At 34.3% G+C, this 24,945-nt stretch overlaps 4 protein-coding genes across 8 annotated transcripts; 2 read left to right on the plus strand and 2 right to left on the minus strand.

Annotated features, from left to right (window-relative positions):
- Positions 1-2,456: 2,456 nt before the first annotated feature.
- On the minus strand, positions 2,457-10,201 carry LOC692953 (mitochondrial matrix protein p33). 2 transcript variants are annotated; one of them, NM_001046793.1, is given in 6 exon segments: positions 2,459-3,011; positions 4,908-4,996; positions 6,321-6,517; positions 6,720-6,870; positions 9,577-9,618; positions 9,823-10,167. In NM_001046793.1, coding segments are annotated over 6 exon segments (864 nt in total). In that variant the 5' UTR covers positions 10,058-10,167; the 3' UTR covers positions 2,459-2,861.
- Positions 10,202-11,299: 1,098 nt separating this feature from the next.
- On the plus strand, positions 11,300-17,814 carry LOC101738695 (rRNA N6-adenosine-methyltransferase ZCCHC4). Of its 2 annotated transcripts, XM_012697966.4 has the most exons (6): positions 11,316-11,711; positions 13,095-13,336; positions 14,163-14,366; positions 14,462-14,666; positions 16,735-17,067; positions 17,686-17,814. In XM_012697966.4, exons 1-6 carry the CDS (start codon positions 11,415-11,417, stop codon positions 17,773-17,775), a joined length of 1,371 nt encoding a protein of 456 aa, XP_012553420.1. In that variant the 5' UTR covers positions 11,316-11,414; the 3' UTR covers positions 17,776-17,814. The 2 variants fall into 2 exon arrangements, with proteins under 2 accessions (XP_062525867.1, XP_012553420.1); XM_062669883.1 differs by having other exon boundaries at positions 11,300-11,711; positions 16,735-17,814.
- On the minus strand, positions 17,767-21,740 carry LOC101738470 (protein lin-37 homolog). 2 transcript variants are annotated; one of them, XM_004923608.3, is made up of 6 exons: positions 21,497-21,740; positions 20,929-21,037; positions 19,741-19,938; positions 19,273-19,408; positions 18,148-18,290; positions 17,767-17,943 (listed from the first exon to the last, which is right to left on the minus strand). In XM_004923608.3, exons 1-6 carry the CDS (start codon positions 21,576-21,578, stop codon positions 17,934-17,936), a joined length of 678 nt encoding a protein of 225 aa, XP_004923665.1. In that variant the 5' UTR covers positions 21,579-21,740; the 3' UTR covers positions 17,767-17,933. The 2 variants fall into 2 exon arrangements, with proteins under 2 accessions (XP_004923665.1, XP_062525868.1); XM_062669884.1 differs by lacking the exon at positions 21,497-21,740 and adding an exon at positions 21,425-21,446.
- Positions 21,741-22,105: 365 nt separating this feature from the next.
- Positions 22,106-24,801, plus strand: wibg (Wibg protein). Of its 2 annotated transcripts, none has more exons than XM_012697925.4 (3): positions 22,106-22,324; positions 22,674-22,943; positions 24,413-24,801. In XM_012697925.4, the coding sequence occupies exons 1-3, from the start codon at positions 22,288-22,290 to the stop codon at positions 24,679-24,681; spliced, it is 576 nt and encodes a 191-aa protein (XP_012553379.1). In that variant the 5' UTR covers positions 22,106-22,287; the 3' UTR covers positions 24,682-24,801.
- Positions 24,802-24,945: the final 144 nt, after the last annotated feature.

Raw genomic sequence — 24,945 nt, forward strand, 5'->3', positions numbered from 1 at the left:
CTTAGAGTCCATCAGTAAGTATCTTCAGTCGGCGTCCATGCGCCACTTCGATAAAGCGGCACGACACGAGAACCCTCTCATCGTGGCCGCCGGTAACTACATTCCCGATCCTGCGGACAGAATGGAAAGCAGTCGACGTCGCCCAAAACACGTCATCTCGGATCCTCCCGATCCACTAACGGTGCTTTTAGGTACTTCAAGCACCGGTCACCGTTCTCGTCGAACCCGTCGCTTGCGACGAAGGGCTCGACGAGTAAATTAACTCTCAGACACAGCCCACTGAGTTTCTCGCCGGATCTTCTCAGTGGGTCGCGTTTCCGATCCGGTGGTAGATTCTGCGAAGCACGACTCTTGCTAGGGTTCGTGTTAGCAACATCGTCAGGTTTGAGCCCCGTGAGCTCACCTACTAAAGTTAGGGTTACGCTGAAATAGCCGCTAGGGCTATCAGCTTAGGTAGGAAAAAAAAAAAAAAAAAGCTTTTATACAAAATCCAACTAAAAAATAGAGAATAAATTTGAATTAAAAATAATGTAACAAAAAATGATTTTATTTATTATTATTAAAAAAAGTGTGGGGTGCATGGTATCAGTAGCTATAAATATTTTATGAACAGATATGAGTTGAAGGGTTATTTTGATAATATCCTGAAAAGGGATGGGCGGAGCATTACAGTCTAGCGTTCCTTATGGTTCGGTGCTCTCCCCCACGAATTTCATCCTGTATATCAATTATCAAAGACATGTTATCTGTTCAGGGCATGCATGCACGAGGGATGCGCGATTTTTACTGGTGGTAGGACCTCTTGTGAGTCCGCACGGGTAGATACCACCACCCTGCCTATTTCTGCCGTGAAGCAGTAATGCGTTTCGGTTTGAAGGGTGGGGCAGCCTTTGTAACTATACTGATATAACCACTGCGTTCATTCACAGAACGGCTTCGTATTGAAAGTCAGTTCTAAACGTTCGTACCTATCCATTTTATCCGCATGCATACTCTGTAGTTTTGATTGGTTCTAAACATAAAAATGCTTTAGAAATAAAATTTTAGAAATAAATTTGGGCCGAATACGAAAAATGGCAGCAAACTATTTTGCCCAGGTGGACTATCACTTCGTATTTATATTTATACAGGAATGAAACCTTCATAGTGTAAGGCTTTTGTGAAAATGTATTAGGTGCATACTTTGCGAAATTATGAACTGCCCGAAGTGAGCGACATAATAACTTATCAAGTATACCTACACCGAGTGCCTCGCAGATTTGTCCACGGACGTTTCTGAAGATAAAAATGGCAATCACAGTGAAATAAATGTCAACGCTCGGTTAATAAATAAAGTTGTTCACAATTACAATATAATTATGCACAATACTAGTCAAAACAATATAGATAAGCTATATTAGAATTGAGAAATCTGTACACAGACTCTACTAATGCGTAAAGTGCAGAGCATCGGAATACCGACTACTGCGCCGTTTGAATATAGGTAGGTATCGACTTTATTTTTATATGCTATTTAAACATTTATTTATGAATAACATTTAAAGTTATTTTACTGTGAATCTAGTTTTGCTTTTTGTATTTAAGTTAAAGGCTTTATTATAAGGTACTTTTTTTAAAATTCTCTAGCAATTTCTGCAAAACATGTTAAAATAAACTTGTACTTTAACCCTTTTAGTGCTGACTAAAAGGGTTAAAGTAAGAGACGCTTGGTTCATTCGTATCGAGCGATACAACTAGAACGGTGTTCGAATCCCGCAGGCAGGTAGGTACTATAAAATACGGTGTGCTTAGTGCGAGTTTTTTAACGTTCTCGATAGCGTAAACGTTAGCTCATATTTCGATGCCTCCAATGAACACTACTCTAACTCCAAATTCGTAGGTTTACAGGAGGAGAGTTTAAACGAAAAAAGTTGATAAAATCTTTATTATTGCAGATATATTTATGGTTTTTTCTTGTGTAACCAGCTGATTTACTCTTGCTTCGAACCCCATCAATAATGAATTTGTAATACTTTTAAAATAGTGAAGCGATTTGCGTGAAAAACGAAAATTTCAAAATTTTGAGTTAGTTTTTTTTTTTTTTCCTACCTAAGCTGATAGCCCTAGTGGCTATTGCAGCGTAACCCTAACTTTAATAGGTGAGCTCACGGGGCTCAAACCTGATGACGTTGCTAACACGAACCCTAGCAAGAGCCGTGCTTCGCAGAATCTACCACCGGATCGGAAACGCGACCCAATGAGAAGATCCGGCGAGAAACTCAGTGGGCTGTGTCTGAGAGTAGAGTAGTGTTCATTGGAGGCATCGATTTGTATGGAATGGGATCGTTTGTCTACATTTTCCGTTAGGGGCGCTGTTCCAACTGCATACAAAATTGGGTTAGCTTTTACGCTATCGAGAACATTAAAAAACTCGCACTAAGCACACTGATCACCAATAGTTTAAAATGAAACAGCCATTAATTTGAACTTTTTTATTGAGACATAACTAACATTAACACTAGAACAATTAACACACGAACGTCCACTAACTAACTTAAAGCTGTACTAGCACAAAAACTTCCTCCGACCACAACTAAAATACTATCCGCTTTCATACATTCGGTGTGTTTAACAGAAGAAAAACAAAGTACATCATCGAAGACCATTGTGAATATGAACAAAATAAAAGTTTCACTTAAAATCAACAAATGCAGCACAATTTTCAATTTTCAATGTAACTGTCAAAATTCCCGCCATTTAATTTGCACTATTGTTGGATCTGTAGCAATTCGATTTTCGAAATTTTAATTGTTTACAGAACTAGCAAATAAAAATAAAATTTAATGTTTGTATGTTATTTAAAATTTTAGTTTGAAGTTACATTATTTTCCGATGGTGAATTTAGATATGGACTCCAGAAGATTGATGTACGCCGTGTGCTCGTAGGCAGTACTGAAGTCCGACAGCTTCTGCGCGAATTCATTGCTTATGCCCTTCTCTTCTAGTAGGTTCATGAGTAGGTCGTACAAATACTGAAAAAAAAAACAGATTTGTACAAAACAATATAATTACAATTATTTTAGAGTGTAGAAAATAAATTAATATTATATTAATAATGCTTTATCAAGGATGCAAAATGCTGTTAATTATTTTGCATAATTAAACGCAGCCGTGATTATAGGCTGTGGGTATTATTTAAATAATATGTTGTCCGTTGAATTCGCCAGCATGCCGCAACCATGATCTCAGAATGAAATTTTATCTATTCAGAGAAGCTAAACTCATATTCTTTTAGACTATAATAATTATAATTAGAACTTTTACCCACTTAAACAAATAATGATACATATTATAGTAGAAGTCAGCAAGTTTATAGAATAAAAAAAAATGTAAGCATTTCATAATTCCATTTCCCAAATTGTGAAATGGATAATAACTTCGTGCTTTCTATATACCCCAATTTTTGGCGCTTGATAACTACAATTATGTAAGTTCAAGTGTGGCAAGTAAATGGGGCACGTCACAGTCGGCGTCGAACCTAGGGACTCTCGGTTGATAGGCAGAGCTCAATACCATTAGGGTATTGAAAGCTCGTGAGTTTATGGTGAAATTATGGTATTCTTTTTTTTATTTGAGTACATTTTTATTTGCTTTTTATAGACTTATAGTAGTTTTATTTTATTTTAAATATAACAATGAATACATTTTCTCTAAATTTTTGTTTTCTCTTGTTTAAGTTTACATAAAATATTGATATTTTTTTTATTGCTTAGATGGCTAGACGAGCTCACAGCCCACCTGGTGTTAGGTGGTTACTGGAGCCCATAGAAATCTACGACGTAAATGCGGCACCCTCCTTGAGAGGTCTAGAGTTCTAAGGTCTCAAATATAGTTACAGCGGCTGCCCCACCCTTTAAACCGAAACGCATTACTGCTTCACGGCAGAAATAGGCAGGGTGGTGGCACCTACCCGCGCGGACTCACAAGAGGTCCTACCACCAGTAGATTGTTAATTAATTTTTTATTTTTATATTGCATTGCTCGCCTGGTTTTAAGCGTTTACGAGAACCAGAAGAAGACAATGTAATTTAATATTAAGTAGTAAGTAATTATATTTTAATATTAAATTGTGTATATATTTGATAATGATTTTCGAATAACCAGGACTGATTTATTATTCTTCATATTTTATCAATCCTCTTTTCTGTAAACACCTCGTATTCTAGCCGAACTACAGGGGAATTTTACTTAATTGTGAAGTTAATTTCAAAGTAAAAACAAGATAATATTTATAATTTTATGAGATAATTCTCTTCATTTATATGTATTTATATCAACTGACCTCGATTAAGCTGCAAATAAGAAAATGCAAAAAGCAATTTATGATTCATTACAATAAAACGTAGGTATATTTCTTGGGATTTACAAGATTCCTTTTGGTATGCTGTTGATCACACAATGAGGTCCTATCAAATTTATTTGAAAAAACAATTAAACTAAGTGCCTTATGTGTTGTTTAATTTTACATAAAATTTGTGTCCAAGTGGCTTGAAACTAAAATTAAATCTCTCTAAGCAACTTGTAAGCTACTTACTAGAAAATACACATAGAGAGGTTGGCTTTCAGATCTTTTTGAGCTGATATAATAATATGTGAAACTAATATCTATACTAATATATCAATCTAGTGGTTTTTACGGATGTTCCGTTATAACTACTGAGCCATGCCGATTGACTTGAAACTTAGTATCCATGTAGAAAATACATGTACTTATATTTATATGAGTGTTGGACTCCCTAATAATAATGACAATAAATAATAATGTTAATTTTAAATCCCAAGCGAAGCGGGCGAGTACGGCTAGTATTATATAAAACCGACAAGATGCTGTATCTTACATACTAAATAAAGATGAATAGATAACATACCCCATCGAGCACATCACCAGCGACTGCATACACTTTGTCATTCCATTCACCCTTATATAGGGTTATTTCGTCAATGCCGAACACATCGTCTGAAAACACAATTTAAAAGTAGTTAAATTATAGTACTTAGTTTCCGTTGAAGTTGAGTTGATTAACTGCAATTACATTAGCCTACTAGCCTCTGAGAACTACTATGACCAAAGCTTACAGCATGGCCGGATCTGAACAAATCTTACGACTTAACATATCTTTTGCGTGAAGTGGAAATTTTCAATCATTTTTGCCCCTATAGAACTATAAAAATTATAATCTGGTATTTTGTATGTGATACCAAATAATTTATATTTGCAAAAAGCTCTGATCTTTTTTGTCTATAATGTGTTGATTCAATGCTAACAATGTCAATAATTGAATTATTTTTGCTTACATAGACTATTTTAATATATTTTCATTTTATTTTCAATAATCAAATTTACAGACAACTACTGTTAGATAAAGGCCTCCTGAAGGTCCAAAACAACCCCCAAAAAATCAAACCCGCAAAATTATAATTTGCATTATTACTGGTGGTAGGACCTCTTGTGAATCATCACGGGTAGGTACCACTACCCTGCCTATTTCTGCCGTGAAGCAGTAATGCGTTTCGGTTTGAATATATACTTGAGACCTTAGAACTTATATCTCAAGGTGGGTGACGCATTTACGTTGTAGATGTCTATGGGCTCCAGTAACCACTTAACACCACGTGGGCTGTGATATCGTCCACCCATCAAAGCAATAAAAAAAAAACATCGACATCATGCTGCTCAGATCTACTGGATTCTTGCTACCTTCACACCTTTAGTACTTCATCTAATACAACAGCAATTTTGATACCCCTATACACAGATCAAAAGTGAATAATGATGACACCTTGATATTTAAGATTGAGGTTATATATTAATTGTATTATGGCAGAAACAAAAAGGGAAAAAAGGAAAGGGGAGGGTGAGTCTTGACACATTCTTGCACTATCACCAAATTCTAAACTGAAATAAACTTTTTTCTTTGTAAATTGTATATCGACACTTGAAAGGCAAATGTGACTAAGCGACAGTGCGTGAACTTTACAGTAGACTAATTTAAAGTTGAAATATTTGAAAACAAAATTTATTTTAATGAATCTAGCTGTAGTAGAATCTAGCTAGTAGCTGTAGGATTGGAATGCTTTTAATAGACCTAGAAATATTTTTTTTTGTGCATTGAATATGGTTATTACCTATCATTTATGTACAAAGCAGTTATTGTCGCTTAGTCACGTTTGTCTTTCAAGCGTCGATATGGTAAACAGACTATTTTGACTTCTTAGTACTCAATCTTTAGACCCATTTGATTAATCAGAATCAAGAAATAATTAAGTTTATGTATACTCACTATATTCATCAGCAGAAGCTGCAGGTGGATCTTGAAGATAGGAGCAGGTGAAACCAAGGGTGGTGTCTCCTCGGACTAGGTCAACCTCAAACTGAGGTTTGGAACGCATCTCAGAGAACTCTTGCTTCTCAGTCTGAACATCACCCTCAAAGTCATCAGAGTCCACAGTGTGATTAACGTTGAATGTGACACGAATTCTGAAAAAAATATATAGTTAGACTTAAAATTTCACTATTTTTAATGATATTTCTGTGGGCTTGTTTCTTTAGTTTTTCGAATTTCAACAAATTGACGAAGATTGCTGGGCAGTAAAATAAGTATTTGGCAACATTTATTAACAACTGTTTCCCCAAAAAAAAATTATTCAATATTTCTCCTTCTCAAGATTTCATTACTTACGTTTCATCTTTAAGCTGCTTTGTTAAAACAACTTCAGCACCGTCTCCCTTTACAGTAAAGCCTTCGACTTCAGCAGGGAGAGACTTGACCTTCTGTGCTTTGCGTTCAGCAACTATTTCTTCTGTCAGGAACTCTACCAGTTCTCTTTCACCTGAATTTATATAAATTGGTTTTATTATGTACATTGAGAATGAAAATAAGTGCAATTTATTCTACAATACTGTAAAACATTCAATAAGTAGGTAATGAATTTTAATCAACAAACAACAAGTTTATAATACACAAACAAGGTATTTTTTTAATTTCTCTCATTTCACTACTATTTTATTAACTACAACAACTACATTAGATTTACATTACTCTTGATTATAATGATGAATAGTAATAACTGCAGATCAACAGAGAAAATCCAACTATACTATTCAACACTATATTTCATTGTGCCTGTCAGAATATAAGTTAGTAGGATGTTAACATTTTTAGAGTAGAGAATAGTACTACAGATAGCGAGTTTGGATATACAGTCAAAATCTGTTATAACGACATCGAAGGGACTGCTCATATTAAGTCGCAAAAACCGATAGTCGTAACAACCGGTGATGTTTAATGTGTATCGTGCAAGTACAAACAAATCGATAGAGAGTTATTGGAAAAATATATTTACATAATACGCGATTTTTCTTCAATATTAATTTGTTTTCTTTTTCTTTGCGACATTTTGAAAGTTTCACGAATAACTCCACAAAGTTTTGGTGCGTCTTGTGTATAGATAAGTAACAAACTAACTGAAGAGATATGAAGAAGCGGGCTTTGACTACCGCATGCACGTGTTTTGTTTCTAAGAATTAGAAAAGACCCTACACTAAACTAAATCCTATTGTTTTCTTTCCTGATTTTAATAGCCATTGAAGACAAATGTGGATACCTATTCAAATAGTTTACAATACAGCTAGCCGGTCGTTCTAACAGATCTAATTCTCCGAAATATTAGTTAAATGTGGTTGTTTTATGAGGTATGTCGTTATTACCAATATTTTTAATAAGGCGGTCATATGGCATTCAGCCGGGACCTTTGTTCTTGGTTATTATAACCGGCATGTTGTATTAAACGATGTCGCAGTAAACGGTTTTGACTGTAACTATTTTTTTTAATTAGTAACTACACCAACATGCAGCGCACACTGATCAAAGATCCTCACAGTACTAATTAAAGTTAAAATAATACTTTTCAAGGTTTTCTATTGGGGCTAGAAAATCAAGGGTGTCCTTTACAATATAAATAAATGAATGATTATCTGCAAATGAGCATTGCCTATTTGTAATGTCTGTCCTATTTAAGGATTTCAATTATTACATTTAATTGAATACCATTAGCAAATGGAATTATTTTTATGCTTTTTTTGCTCAACAAGATCCCACTAAACGTTCAACTACTACCTGTTCGTAGATTTAAGAAAACTGTTTAAAGCTAAGGATTATTTACTAGATGGCACTACGTGGGAATGAGGCGCTCACTCCTGGCCTTTTCATTTTTCATTATTATAATTTTTTTTTTAATTGTATTTTTTTGACTTGTTTTTTCTTTTATTGTGAATATTTCTATTTATTTAAAAAAAAGAAAATATTTGAGAAAAAAACAAAAAAAAAAGCCTGCTGAGTTTGTTTCGCCGGTTCTTCTCAGGACTGTGGCTTTTTTTGGAACCGGTGGTAGAGTTAACATTGTTATTTGTATTTTGACATTCAACAAGTGTGTCATACTGACATCTAAGTTGAAATAAATGATTTTGAATTTGAATTTGAATTTGCTTAGATGGTAAATGTGCTCATAGACCACCAGATGTTAAGTGATTACAGAACTTACAGACATCACAACATAAATTCTGTCACCCACCTTGAAACATGAGATTGTGATCTTAATTGATTTATTTAATGCCTTCAAACTTGAACACGTAACTGCTTAGTGATAGAAATACAGTGCTACAGTATTGCAACACGTGTTATCACCATTATACATTGATATATTATTATGTATATTGGATATTGAAAAATTTATCCATGTTTATAATACATGTTATTAGGATTTGAAATAATCGTTATTCTAAAAATGGTGAAATAGATTATTTTAAATTTTAAAATATAAATGTTATTCCTATTCTAAATTGAAAGAAAGAGCACACCCACACTAAAACTGGAAAGAATGTCACATACCTCTATGCAGGAATGAAAATCTTTAATTTCATTCCTGGATGAAAGTGTGTTTTTAATGTACCCTGCTTGATTCTAAGACCTTTCTGATTTTGAAAGGCCCAAGATAATTTTGCAGGGATGATTTTTTTAATTTTGAATAATTCTGTAAACTCCCAAATTTACCTCAATGACTAATTAATTTAATCTTCAATGTTATTGTTGTTACTAAATTGATTTGAATGAGCTAAGCATTGGACCTACAGAATGTTGATGCATTTCAAACCCATACCCTGATTAATTGTCCCGTTTTGTTTCTGAATGAGAACTCATAGTTTATTTGTATTGTATTAAAAAAAAATTATCCAATTGAATTGTTAGTGGGTACATTTGTTTTTGATATTACGCACCAGGTTTCTGAATTTTGCATTTAGTGCACAACCTGTGATGCAAGATGTGTTTTTTTCAAAAAGGCTAATGATCTGATGTAAGTACATAATATTAAAATATGATAAATTTTGTTCAGAGTATTAGTACTTTTTGGTGATGATCAAAATTTTATTTAAATATATTCATATGTCCATATAATTTTAGTTTTGTTCAGTTCATCAATTTAACATGAAGCTAGTACCACCGCAGAACTTACTAGTTAAGGAATAGGATTAGGACTCACCAAGGGGCTTGGGTTTAATGGAGTGTTCGTCTTCTTTATCGGCTAGAAAACGCATTTAAAGTATTAAATTTGTCTAATGATTTCCCATTATTTCGTCATTTGTGTGCAACAAATTTGTTAGAAAAAATAATTTCCTTTTAAATTAACGTTAACAAATACCTTATTTTATTATTGGTGATACATTTAAAGACCAACGAAGCATGGTGTAATTATAACCTATAATGGAGATAGCCGGAAATTTAATACCTTTCGTGTGAAGCGCCTTCAACCCGCAGCCGCAGCTGCAAGTATTGGAATGGTTGTGTAGCAAGCTGGTGGAAGCCAGGGTCCCATCTAACCTTCGAGAGCAGCTCATGTGCCATATACCCCTAGTAAAGTCGCGTTTCACAGCCGTCTGTGTGCGACTAACCAACCCGCTTAAGTTCGCAGTTTTAACGCATGTTTGCAGCACTCTATGGGTCGCTTTAACTATGCCGCTCATTTTTCCTGCTTATTGAACTTAATGTTCACTTTTCTAAATTTTTTTACAAAACTTTAGTCAGGTTGAAAAAGTGAATGAGAATTGAGACCACAGACGACTTTAGTTGTTTCACGATTCGTCTATTGGAGGGGCAAAGGAATAGCCTATACAAGATTTTTGCTTCGGAAAAGCTGAAGTCAGTGCTTAAAAACTATAAATGAAATAATTATGGACATGAAATTGAATGAAATGAAATAGATTTAAATGAGAGGATGCAACATTTTAGGAGTTGGATGAGATGAATATTTTTAACATAATATGAAACTGAATCTTCTGTTTCGTAAGGTGGAACCGTGTATTTAAAGTTAAAATAAATATAAAGAAAAAACTGGTAGTAATATATGCGACATGCATGCATGGATAGATATCGACCTTTCCCTATTGTTAATACATGCCTATGCCAGTTTTGTTTCTCAAGGTGGGTGATGGCATATCCTGAACTCATTCCCGGTCTGGCGCAATCGAATACTTTGTGTCAAATGGCGGGAGTCTGTAAATAATTTACTTAATTTAAATCAAATTATTTCTTTAATTTAAATCAAACTTTTTCATTCGCTCCGGTTTTTTTTTACCTAACTAAGCTGAGCCTTGAGAGGCTATATCAGCATCGCCTTAACTAATAGGTGAGCTCACGGGGCTCAAACTTGATGATAGCAATGTCATCAAGTTTGAGCCCCGTGAACACGAATCCTAGCAAGAGCCATGCTTCGCAGAATCTATCACCGGATCGGAATCGCGACCCACTGAGAAGATCCGTCGAGAAACTCAGTGGGCTGTGGCTATGTCTGAGGGTTAAACGCTTCGAGAGTTAATTGCATAAAACCAGCTGTTTTATTCTATTTCTGAACATTTGTGAAAGTGCACAAAAATGAAACAAATCCATTGAATGTAGTTTTTCGTAAAATGAGTTTTTCGGGTTCGGTATTTTTTAAAATTTAAACGTGATTTGCGGTTTAATCTCGCTTTTATTATTTTTATTTCACTACTGCTAACGTTTAAATGAGGTAAAATTAGATAAGACCATCACAAGTGATCATTTATCATTTCTGGTGACATAAAATAACTTTTCAGTAAAATGACGAGTACATCTAGAGCCACCTGGACTTTTTTAAAACTCGATAAATTTTGTTAAATAGACTTCGGGTGTGTGTTACATAAGATAACGTACGGGCAACATTCCCCTTGCTAGCCCATTGGAACGATAAAAATTTAGGATAAGTTTTTGACAATTGACATTTAACAACTTGGACTTGGTTGGAACGTGTTTTTATTCAAGCTATACAATATTAAACGCAAATTAAATTATAAATAGTTTGCAATGGCGAAAAAGCGAAAGATTATGTCAAAATTGGGCGACACACCTAAGTCAGCACCGGTCGAAGTAGTCATAGAAGACGTAACAAATCACCCACTGTGCATGCACGGGCCAACACTATTATTTTCTAGCGAAAAAGGTCGATATTTCGCATGTTCGTCGTGCAGGAACAAAAAAGACTGCACAGTACACATCAGCGAAGAAGACTGGTTGAAGGAGAACGTCAAGAAACGAAATGAAAAGTACTATAGCCTAATTCCAACGATCAATAAAAATCAAGCGTGGAATAACTTTGCGGAGGTTAGAATGTTTTCTACAGATTTCTGATTGCCGAGTTTGGTAATTGATAATTCGGAAGATATTTTAAAGTTGTTAAAAAGTAACGTTGGTAAAAAAAAGTTTCGGAATCAGGAATTTTGGGATAAAGTAGATGGTCACTTTGTCTGTCAAACTCTACTCTGATCAGAAAGTAAATAGTAGTGTATTAATAATGTAAAATTGTGACAAATACTTACTTTAAAAAAAATTTACATGTGTGCAATTCACACGTGGTAGAAGTGAAACCTTCCAAAATTAAAATACAATTACAGTCAAACCTGGGTAAGTGAGAACTGGATAAGTGAGAAAACTCTATAAGTGAGAGTAATAGCCAGGACCCGTCATTTTTAGCTCCTAAAACCTCTATTAGCGAGAAACGGAAACCTCTATAAGAGGGAGTATTTTTCCCTCATGAACCTCCGTAAGTGAGACTGCTACTATTCTATACCTCTATAAGCGACAGTCGAGCTTTATTTATTTATATTATTTAGGAGGAACAAATGACAAAACAAATTACAAATTTAAAATCTAATATTTTATGACGCATTTTTTAACTTTCGTGGAACTTCTTAACATTGTTTTTGTATTGTTTTCTCGTCAATATTGAACCTATTCTATTTCGTGGAACTAAATAACGTTATTATTTTATGGCATTCTTTTCAAATGGACACGTGTGCCTGTGTACCATCTTGTTTGTCAGACTTACCCAGTTTATCGTTAATCAATTGCGAAGGAAAGTTCTGTTCTGCATAATGTCAAAACGGAAAATTAAACTACTGTCATTAAGTGATAAACTTAAAATAGTGAATTCGTTTGAATCCGTAAAATCTCTAAATGAAATTCAGAGGGAGCATTAGAGAGAAACTCGGGTTAGTGAGAAACCTCTATAAGCGAGAATGAGATTGTGCTCCCTTGAACTCTCGCTTATCCAGGTTTGACTGTATCCTAAACGTCTTAAAATTTTGTCATTAGTAAATAATTGTAAGGTAGCGCCCTCTGTGAATTGATATTTTAATTTCACGTATAATCCTAAATTAAAATTCACTACAAGAGCTTTCATACACACATTAGTATTAAAAAAATCTCACAGATGGCGCTGTATTAAATAGTATGTATATTTCTGTCTCATTCTTTTGTATTTGTGTCTCTTACCTGTCGTTTTTTCCGTTGCATCCGGTTTGAAATCACAACGATTCTAAAGAAGTTTTCACTTCAAAAAAAACGCCTTCACCAAACTAATTGTAATTTGGTACATAATTGCCACTGAGTTTTTTAAGTGTCATGTTATGTTATGTGTAATGAGAGTTTTTATTGTTCATTTCATTCTTATATTATAAGAAAACATAAATCTCTTTTTTTGAATAGGTTAGATCAAGGCCAGTATCTGACCGGGCCTACTGTAACACATGCCAAGAACTGTACATAGTGTCAAAAACAAAAAAACATGGTAAAGACCACAGAGTCATCACTCCACTTATGGATGAGCAGCTCAAACAACCTTCATCATGGTTGCCATTATTGGAGAATGATGCAGTTGAAGCACAGTACTTGTTCACAAAGAAATCTGCCGGCACTGTGCTGGGTATACTCAAAAACAATAGCATAAGGTTTGTTTATTCTGCTAATAATTTTTTTTTTTCATTTAGGTAGACAATCATGTGGCCCACTTGATGATAAGTTGTTACCTTCGCTAATGGATTTGGGCAATGACAGGGGCACAGCCAAGCTGCTGTCTACTTCTGAGGACTCTGCAGACCTCATTTAAAGAAGAATATATTATGGCACTCTGTAAATACTGCGAAGGGTATTCATCCTAGAGTTGCATGGCATGTGGCAAAAAGTATCTGAACACAACTGTCAAGATAGTATGTGTGAACTCTGCTCTGGTAGTAGGAGGTGTGATAGTAACAAGGAAATTGTCTCAAACTTCAGAATGGGAGTATGGACAATCCAAATAGCCCACTTCTGTTTAGAGTTCAAAAGGAAATAACTGATATTTGAGTGGTCTGGCTCTGACACTTTCACTCTCTTAAGGACTCCATATTGTAGAACCTAACTTGGCTTGAACAACTTGATCTGATATATAGTTTCAGATTAATGGATAGTTCATATTTAATAACTCTTATCAGCTTGAATCACTTTTCATACCTAGAAACCAATGTATTAATATACCATATCAACCCTTGAAAGGTAAATGTGACTAAGCGACAATGCGTGAACTTTGCAGTAGACTAATTTAAAGTTGAAATACCTGAAAAATATTCTATTTTAACGAATCTAGCTGTAGGATTGAATTGATTTTAATAGACCTAGATTTTTTTTTTTTTGCACATCGAATACGGTTATTGCCTATCATTTATATACAAAGCACTTATTGTCGCTTAGTCACGTTTGCCTTTCAAGCGTCGATATAATAAAAAAACTATTCAACAGAAATATCTTATGCATTGGAACTCCAACTGTTCATGAGGCAGCACAAGCCCACCCAGACTTTAACTCTATACTCCTGGACTACGACAAGAGATACCATGTGTTCCACCCCCCTGATAAATACATATGGTACAACATGTTCAATAATTACATGTTCAATGCTAATGATGATGAAAAATTACTAAAAAAGTTCTTTAAGAAGTCAAGGTAAGAAACAAAATAACAAATTAATATAATATTTAAGAACATTTTATTTTAACGTAGGAAATGATAACATTATGACAAATCTTATTTATTTTTAGAGATGGTGGTATTTGTGTTGTAGTGGACCCTCCTTTTGGAGGCCGTGTGGAACCACTGGCAAAGACACTAAGGGAGCTCACAGATATGTACAATAAAATATGTGAGAAAGACGATACCTTGCTACCTGTTTTATGGGCGTTTCCATACTTCTCTGAGCCCTACATTACAAATATGTTACCGGAAATTATAATGCATGATTATCAGGTATGTTCTTCATTATTTATCTTTTCAAACAAACCACCTGGTTTTGAGAGGCTTTCAGAGCAGATTCACATAGTTGTTCTCTATAACATAACTATGCCAGTATCGGGACCATTTTTTCCAAAGAATCACGTATTATTATGTTGTACATTTTCTCCATAAATTTTCATCATAAATCAATGGTATTGCTTAATTTAAATGAAACCCATGTAAAATATATGTGACAAAACATTGATAGATACTAGGCACTATCATTATGCCTATTTCTGCCACAAAGATGTCATGCATAATTGCTCACAGAGTGAGACATACAGTAGGAGTGGGTGATATAAATCGTATATAGATTCAATATCTATATATCGCAGCAATATCGTTGAATCCGATATCGCCCCGCACGAAATCTATATATCGATATCAGCCGATACACGATATTGCTCGATGTGATGCGCATCGGCATATCGTACCGATTCGTGAATCGAAATCTATATATCGATATCAGCCGATACACGATATTGCTCGATGTGATGCGCATCGGCATATCGTACCGATTCGTGAATCGAAGTCTATATAACGATATCAGCCGATACACGATATTGCTCGATGTGATGCGCATCGGCATATCGTACCGATTCGTGAATCGAAGTCTATATAACGATATCAGCCGATACACGATATTGCCCGATGTGATGCGCATCGGCGTATCGTACCGATTCGTGAATATCAGCAATATTCGTTTGGTTCGTATCGAATCGGCCAGAGTGAGTGAGCGGACGATATCCCTATCGTGCGCTCACTCACATATGATGAATGAAACAGAAACAGGCATTATCCATACAATTATAAACCTTATATTTAAGTCCATACGTCTGTAGATTATTCTTAGTGTATCAGCAGGATACAATTTAGGAAAAAAGTTTCAACTTTCGACCCTAATTAGAATGCAGTATAGCCTATTTGCACCGTTGAATTTGATTTCACGCGCTTTGACCTTGAGTTTTTTGTGTTTGATTTTTAAAGTACACATTTTTCTATTTTTAGTTAAATCCAAATAATTGAGTTTATTTGTTGTGTTTGTATTAAACTTTTGAAAGTTTAGAAACTTTTATTTTAACATAAACTTAGTGAATAATAAAATTTCTGAATTAATTTTGTAGTGTATGATGTATAAATATTATCAAATGAACTTCTAAATGAGTCGACTATTATCAAAGCCGGCAATTTGACTTTTGGACAATGATTGGTAAATCAGAAAAACGAATTGTTGACTTTGTATTCCATTGGCAGTCACAAAACTCTTCGGAACGACACCTTAGATAAATAACAGGTTAACTATTAACCTTTATTTAATGCAGGTTTTGAACCGTATTCTTTGAAGGAGACGATTATATTCAAATCAATCTGTATTGACATATCAATAAAAATTTTTTGTCCAAATGCACAGATTGCCACCTTTGATAATAGACGACTCAAATACGTCTCCGATATTTTCTCGAGACTTCATCTAGGCAATACTCACGTTAGGTACCTTAGGCGCGAATGAAATCGCGAATGTTACCTAAAATATATGTATTTAGTATTATGAAATATTCCACCTAATCTACACTCTTTTGGTATATTTTGTTATTTTAAATTAAGACACAAAATACTAAAAACTGAAAATAATGTAGCCGGTCCTAAGCCTGGTAAAAGCATGAAGGAAAGTTTTTTTATATTTTTATTTTCATGTTCTTTTTATTACTTTAAAATCATATTATTCTTATAAATTGATATCAGAAAACCAACCGTATAACGTTCAAATCTCAAATATCATGAATCGAGAAAATCTACTAGCATCCATCAATATATAGATTCAGAAAATATATAGATTCAATATCCGATATCGATACTCAATATATAGATACGATTCGATACGCGGCAAAATCGATATTACCCACTCCTAACATACAGGTCAAAGTCACAATTGCATTGTTTACAGGTCATCCTACCCTTTTCATCAGTTAATAATGAGAATCATTTAGAACAAAAGTATAGTGCTTAAAAGTCGATATTCCACATTTCCTTTGCATTCCAGGTTGAATATGAGAATCATAAGAAATTTCAAACTAAAACGAAAACTGGACGCAAATACGGATCACCAGTTCGTTTCTATACTAACCTACCTCTTATCACTATAGATTTATCGAATGATAAAAACTACAAGTTCTGTGACAAATGTAAATACTGGGTTTCAGTGACAAATAACCACTGTAATAAGTGCAAAGAGTGCACGAGTAAGAATGGAATGACATATAGACATTGCAATATTTGCAAACGGTGCGTGAAGCCTACGTTCTTCCATTGTCAGCAGTGTGAACGATGTTGCCAGGAAAAGGAACATGTTTGTGGTGTTGAAGTGACAAGTCAGGTAAATATAAACCTATGTATATCGTTTTTATATATTATGAATGTATTTACTTACACCAAATACATTTATGGACTACAGAAAACCCTGTGCTGTGGTTGTTAGCTCACTTACTCATTTGAACCTCACTTCGATAAAGCGGCACGACATGAGAATCCTCTCATCGTGGCCACCGGAAACTACATAGCCGATTCTGCGGACCAAATGGTAAACAGTTGTCGTCGCCCAAAACACGTCATTTCGGATCCTCCCGGTGTACTAACGGTGTTTTAGGTACTCCAAGCACCGGTCATCGTTCTCGTCGAACCCGTCGCCGCGACGAAGGGCTCGGCGAGTAAATTAACCCACAGACACAGCCCACTGAGTTTCTCGCCGGATCTTCTCAGTGGGGCCGCGTTTCCGATCCGGTGGTAGATTCTGCCAAGTACGGCTCTTGCTAGGTTCGTGTTAGCAACATCGTCAGGTTTGAGCCCCGCAAGCTCACTTACTAGTTAAGGTTACGCTGATATGGTGTCTTTAGACTCGATTAGGTAGGGAAAAAAAACTTAATAATATTATTTTTTTATAGCATATTCAGTCCTTCCCAGTATGCAACTTTACTATATATTTATAATCTTACAGTCTTGCTACAATTGCAATGAAAAGGGTCACAAGAAAACCCAGTGCCCACAGCTACAGGAAAAAGTAAAGAAGAGACGAAAGCAAGCATGAAACATTTATTAAAAAATAAATCAATTATAAAAACTAAAAGTTTGTATTATTATCAAATAATTCACAATCATGATCAAATGATTAAAATCAAATATAATGTACCTTAAAAATAATTTTGCATTATGTTTTCATTTGTATATAATGTAGTATGAATACAGCTAAGTTGAACTGAAAATAAAATAAAGTTAAAATTAAATTATTTAATTATATTAACACTAAAATTGAAATAGCGCCAACTGGTATCAACGTGTGAATGGCGTATTCAAAATACTACATATTTTAGTAAACTGATCACAATGGCGCGTTCAGGCTTTCTATTAGTTTATTGAAAATCAAACATAGAGTAAGGGCAAAAAAAAAGTTTATACTCACTTAACGTTGATCTTGTTGAGAATTTTTTGCGTGGCTTCATATCTTGCTTCTGCTCGTGCGGATTGTTGTAACCAGGCTTCCCTCACTGCCGACCAGCGGGCTTGCAGTGAAGATAACAGCTGCTCCCGGCTTGGTGATGGTGTCTGATTATTGGGATTAATAAATAATATTATGAAATCTGACCAGCCTCAGATATGAAGCTGCGTGGGTGTTACCTCCACCCTGCGTATCTCTGACGCCAAGCAGTCATGCCTTATTGATTTTTATAGTGAGATGGTTATTATACTATACCATCTAGATCTAGACCACGAGTTTCAAGATCGCATTCACACTGAATCTATTGTCTTCAGTAACTGCTTATCACCAGACGTATTGTTGGTTTGTTCACTCGTCTCGGCAATAAGAACAGTTGAAATCATGTAAAGCTCTCAGTAATCTTACCCATGAGGCAATACAGTGTAGTGTTTATAGTTCACTTTAGACCTACAAAATTTGATGCTGTACAGAGAACCGAACTATTTCCAGGAAATTCGTCGTGGCCTAACAGATATGACGTCCGGTGCATTCGAGTTGAACCGATGCACCGGTGTTCGAATCCCAGACAGGTACCAATTTTTGTAATGAATTACGTACTCAACAAATGTTTACGTTTCACTTCCACGGTGAAGGAATAACATCGTGTAACAAAAATCAAACCCGCAAAATTATAATTTGCGTAATTACTGGTGGTAGGACCTCTTGTGAGTCCGCACGGGTAGGTACCACCACTCTATTTCTACCGTGAAGCAGTAATGCGTTTCGGTTTGAAGGGTGCGGCAGCTATTGTAACTATACTGAGATCTTACAACTTATATCTCAAGGTGAGTGGCGCATTTACGTTGTAGATGTATATGGGCTCCAGTAACCACTTAACGCCAGGTGGGCTGTGAGCTCGTCCACCCATCTAAAAAATAAATAAAAAAAATCTTCAATAATTAATAAAAAAAAATTATAAACAGAATAGAAAATGGTTTTGTTTTCCCTTTTGTATCTGAATAAATAAAGAAGAAAAATTTCTACATAAAAATACAGCATGTACAAAATATAAAATTACCTATTCTTACAAATTTTATATTTTAAACTTACATATTCAAGATCAATATTGTCCTTGTTGGCTGCCTTTTGTTCCGGCAACAACTCTGGTATCCTAGAGACTGGAGGTCCCTCTGGCCCTGGCAAGTCTATTGTCATAATATCCTCGTTGTCTTCAGGTTGATCATAACTAAAAAAAATATTTTGATTAAATTAATTAAAGTTTATTTTCATGAATCATACTTAATTATATTGAGACACAATAGGTTCGTGGTATTGGCAAAGTGGACAGAAAAATACCACGAGGTAGAGGCCCAGCACATTGGACTGACCAGATCTGTACTACTCTTGACACCACAGTCCATGATGCTCTACACTCGGTGGCTAATAGGAATAAATGGCTTAGAGTGATTCACAATAAACTCTTTGCAAATAAGTGATCACGATCCTCAGCATTGAGGAAACCGAAGCAAGGAGGATTACAAGATGATTAGCATTATTATTAAAAAAATATATAATTACCCAAATTTGCTGTAATCAGCTTTAGGTTGGTTTGCAATCCAGGCTCTGCAGATCGGATAGAGAGGGGAATCCTCATCAAACTGTGACAAGTCAACACTCCTATCGAACAGTTTGAGAACATATGACTGCCGCTGGGATTGTTTTTGTGAGTGAATATCTTCTTCTTCCGATACATAGGTTTCATCTTGATCTGATTGTCTGTGAAGGTGATTTCATATTCTGATTCTATCAATGTTTTAAATGAGAATGTTTGTGGGGATGGATAGACGTTTGTTAATCTTTGAAGTTAAAAGATTTTGATGTGACTTAACAATTTATAATCTTAATATATATAAATCATATGTTACATTGTTTGTCCGTGATAGACTCCTAAGCGACTTAACCGATTTTAAATTAAATTTGCACACCGTGTGCAGTTTGATCCAATTTGAAAGATAGGATGGTTTTTATTTCGATTAATGGTCGCAATATTTATTAATTAACAATAAAATGATTTCTTATGTTGATTTTTTTTATTAATTGAAGTTTCATAAATCTAAAACAGATGGCGCCTTAAATCGGTTGTCTGACATTATTATCTCATAGATGGCGCTATGTTAAAAATACCAAAGTTTCACATAAGCTACAATTTAATGGCACAAACACCACGTGTTGCTGAGGCTAAAGTTTAAGTAAAAATTATTTCGTAGTAAGCGCAATACAGTGAAATCCAATTGTTCTTACTTTGTCAATTTTTGATATTAGCATAGCCGGCCACGCGGCGTGTTATTTAGAAACAAAAACCTTAGCCACAGCAACGTGTGGCCGGGTCTGCTAGTAGCTTATATGTTAAAACCCTACATAGGCTATTGATGTTTACACAAATTTAGGTGTGAATACTGTAATGGTCTGTACTATATTGGTTAACTTTAGGAATCCTGTGTTACATTCATATACATTTATTCTGGTTATTAACCTGGCTAACTAAAATTGTCTTATAACAAAATCTAATTTTAGCTGGTCTACTTTTCTTCTGTTGTCATGATCTTAATCGTTGATGGTTGTGTCTAGTTTGATTTTTCATCAATCAACTATCATGACAAACTCCTCGAAGTCTCAATGGCCTCAGTCTTATTTATTAGCTTAAACTATATTAAATATAATGCAATTCTAGTTTAAAATGTATAATAGATATCTATGAATAAATACCTTCTTTTCCCTGGTGTAAGTTCAGTAGAGTCATCAGAATCCAATGCCGGTTCCAATATTTCCATTAACGCTCCCTGCAGCCTCCCTCGAGCAGTTGTCACCTCTTTTACTGTTTGTTTAAACAAAAAACATTAAAATATGTGATATACTATTTTCTTCAGTTTTTAAAAGATGTAATTGTAACTATTTTTTCGCTCTAATCACGCGTATCTTACTTTCACGACATTTTAAATACTTTGCATTTATCAGGATCTTCGACTACTAGCGTGTTAGTGATTTTATGATGACTGACATTATATATAATAAACTAGACGCGGGAATACAATAGATAATTATAGATACGAATCCGGTGTAAGCTTTGAATTTAAAACAGTTCAGCAAAAAAATTCGTTTTTAAATTAAGAATTTATATTCGATATTCAATATTCTGCATCTTTATTGAAGGAAACTCAAATCGAACATGGTCCTCCCCTAAGCTAAAAGTTTAACCACCAACCAACGAGACTACCATATCAGGAAAATTTTATATCCTACAATTGTGTATTAAAGTTCGTTATGTTGATCAAACCTTTATTAGAAATTTGAGGGAATTGCGTTATACTCTTTCCTTTGTTTTTGATTGGAGTGAAAATCCTTCTTCGTTTACGCATTTTTAAACCTGCTCCTTGAATCTATTTAAAATTAAAATAACTAAAATAATTAATCAAAACAAATGAGATGTGCACAGTATATTTAATTTGTTCTTTTTTAATTTGTATAAGGCCATTGGCTACTCTAACTTTGGGTCTACATTCGTGTTTTTTGTTGAATGCTGTTTTTTTTTTTGGAGAAATCTTGAAGTTACAAAAAGGATATAATATTATAGGATAAGTTAAAAAAGGTGACGATAGTGGATTTTAATATGTTTTTTTTTCATGTAAAAACTACTCATAAGTATTTAGACGAGAATTCTTGATATTTTCTCAAAAGTTAACTAAAATAGCAGTCAATTCTCATCTTACTAGCATACTATTTCCTTTAATTTTGTATCATATCATTTTATTTCAGATAAATTAATCTTATTTCTCATTTAACAAAGTATTTTAATGTATCTTTGAAATAATAAAATTAAACCATCAAACTCGACACGAGTAACGATGGCAGAGAAAGAAACCGAGTGCTATATATGTAAAAAGTAACAATCTATGGTCCCTCTGTTATGTGTCAAACAAAGCGGTTCAATATTTTATTTGTCAAAATAGTTTCTTGTGTGAATCTTGGTTTGACTGTGTAGAGTACCACGAAAATAGCTCATTATTTAAGAATACATTGCCGTGATTTATAAATGTTGAAATACAAATTGAAATCTTATGTATTATAATGTCAACACCAACGGCTTATGAGCACGACGCTGATGGTTAGTGTACAAAAAAATTCACGATTGAAGAATTTTCAAGCCTCACCGCTTTCTCTAGTAGTTTTCACATTAACCACGTTTCGTGTGATTGAAGATATTCGAATTAATTGATACAATACGATTTTTTTGTAAACATTAGAGTTTAACGTTTCACACAATAATTATAGGAAGAACTGTCCTTTAAATACTTGAATTTTTCATCCAAATATATTACCTATTATTGTTAATTAACAGTCTATTATATATTTCTAATCGAGCTTAACTTTTACTGATTTTCAAAGATAAAACTAATTACAAAAACTTTACAAAATTAATTTAAACTTAACTTTTAAAAATTTCAACATTCAAGGGAGTAAATTCATTCCTGCAACTCAAAGACCTGATGGAACCTGGCGCAAGCCGAGAAGAATAAAAGAAGGTTATGTACCTCAAGAAGAGGTACCGTTGTATGAAAGCAAAGGAAAACAGTTCAGGGCCAGGCAAAATGATGGACTTCCGGTTGGACTTACACCTGAGATTGTAGCTCAAGCACAAAAGAAGAAAGGTCAACGAAGCACTATCCAACCTATACCTGGAATGATTATAACTGTTGAAAAGAAGAAAAAGAAAAAGAAGACAGGTATAAAAAAAAACATTTTTTGTTGTTCCTGAAGCAAAATGGTACTTGGTGTAATATGTTATTACATCATCAAATGGTCATTGAGCTCATCTGCTTATCTATAGGGCTCATATATAATAAATGAAGCTTTGAGTCCTTACTGAATTAATATTTCATGAAAAAATTTAAGGTACTTTTCTGTGTGAGGTGACTTCTTTCTGGTCGTTCCCTCTATGCTGAGGATCATGACTGTATGTCAATCTCCTCCACTCGGTCCGGTTCTGCGCCATAAGTACCGCTTCCTGTATCTGGCCTCTAGTCACCTCCTTAAATTGGTCCACCCATCTAGCTGGTGCTCTTCCTCTAGCACGCTAGGTACTCTTAAATTACATAAAAGAAAATATTCCAGCACTTGCTAGATTCCTGCAGTAATATCACCCTGGCTATAGAAACTATCTAGAGCTTTGCTATATAATATTTTTAGAATAAAAAAACTTAAGGATGAAATGAGTAATAAATATGCTTTTTTTCTTATTTCGTTGGAAAAAATCATGCCCCACCTGGTGTTAAACGGTTACTGGAGCCCATAAACATCTACAACCTAAATACCACCAACCTTTTACAGTACAATGGCTGCCCCGCCCCACCTTTCAAAGCAAAATCTATTACTGCTTCACGACAAAAATAAACAGGGTGGTGTTATCTACCTGTGTACTCATGAGACGTCCTACCACCACTAATTATACAGATTATAATTTTATGGGTTTTATTTTTAATACACGATTTTACTCCATCACAGTGGAAGTCAATCATGAACATTTGTTATGTACTTATTTTACTAGAAAAAATGGTACCTGACTGCAGATTCCTACCCCATTGCATCGCTTGATACGAATGCACCGGGCTTCTTATCACTTAGGCCACAACAGCTTCATCAAGTGACAAAGAATATAGAAGGACACTTGACAGGGAGTTCAAACGCAGTTAAGGGAAATTAATCTAGTCAAAACAGCAACACATTGTCATGTTTATGAATAGCTTTCACAAATAAAGAATAAGACAGGGTAATCTTACAGAATAACTTTTGAGGAATAATTAGTATTAGGGATTTTAAGTTGCAGTCTCAAAAAGCTCAATAGCAATATTAGGAAGCATACTATCCTATTCATATTATAGAAGATTATTATTTTGCTGGCATACACGGCTGGTGAACATGAACGTTTAAGGCAATTTTTAGTAAATATGTAAACCTTAGCTTCCAAAAACATATTTAAAAAATGACAAGAGCTATCAAGCCGATAGTTCACAAAAATTTTGATACATTATTTTTAAAGATTCTTAATACTTTACCCATTTTAAATTTTTGAACTTAGTTACTTTATATTTTAAATGTAATCTTCAATCACACCACTAAAAATAACCAATATTATTGCAGTGAACATTTGGTTAGAGAATTTTGATTTTTATGAACTCTAAATTTTTAGTTACAGGTGTTGAAGAAGCTGCAGAAAAACTTGCCAAATGTGAAATACAAGAACCAACCGTACCTAGTCAGTCAGTACCGACTGAAAGTATATCTCAGTCTGATCCGACAAAACGCCTCAAGAATCTCAGAAAAAAGCTTAGAGAAATAGAGTTTCTAGAGGAAAAAATAAAAGCAGGGCTTCTTAAGAGCCCTGATAAAGATCAAAAAGAGAAAATGTCAAAAAAGAATGAAATTTTAAATGAAATTGACATTTTAGAGAATAGTATTCTATGATTTATTGCAATTCAAGATTTTATGAGACATTTGATTATCATGTTCTTGTTATGTGTGTGTCGTGGTGGATGTGCGAGTGAAATGTTTCTTTTTAATTATACAATATATTTACAACATTAATGTGTTTGAGTTATTTATTCGAATTGTCTCATAATTTTGTGCTCTGGATTACTAAGTCGTGTGGAGGTCTGAATGTGGGAAACGTAGAAGTTCCTATTTCCTGCACTATACTTTTTTGAAAATCATTTTGGAGACACGTGATAT

The sequence above is a fragment of the Bombyx mori genome, chromosome 8 (assembly GCF_030269925.1).
Source record: "Bombyx mori chromosome 8, ASM3026992v2".
NCBI lineage: Eukaryota > Metazoa > Arthropoda > Insecta > Lepidoptera > Bombycidae > Bombyx > Bombyx mori.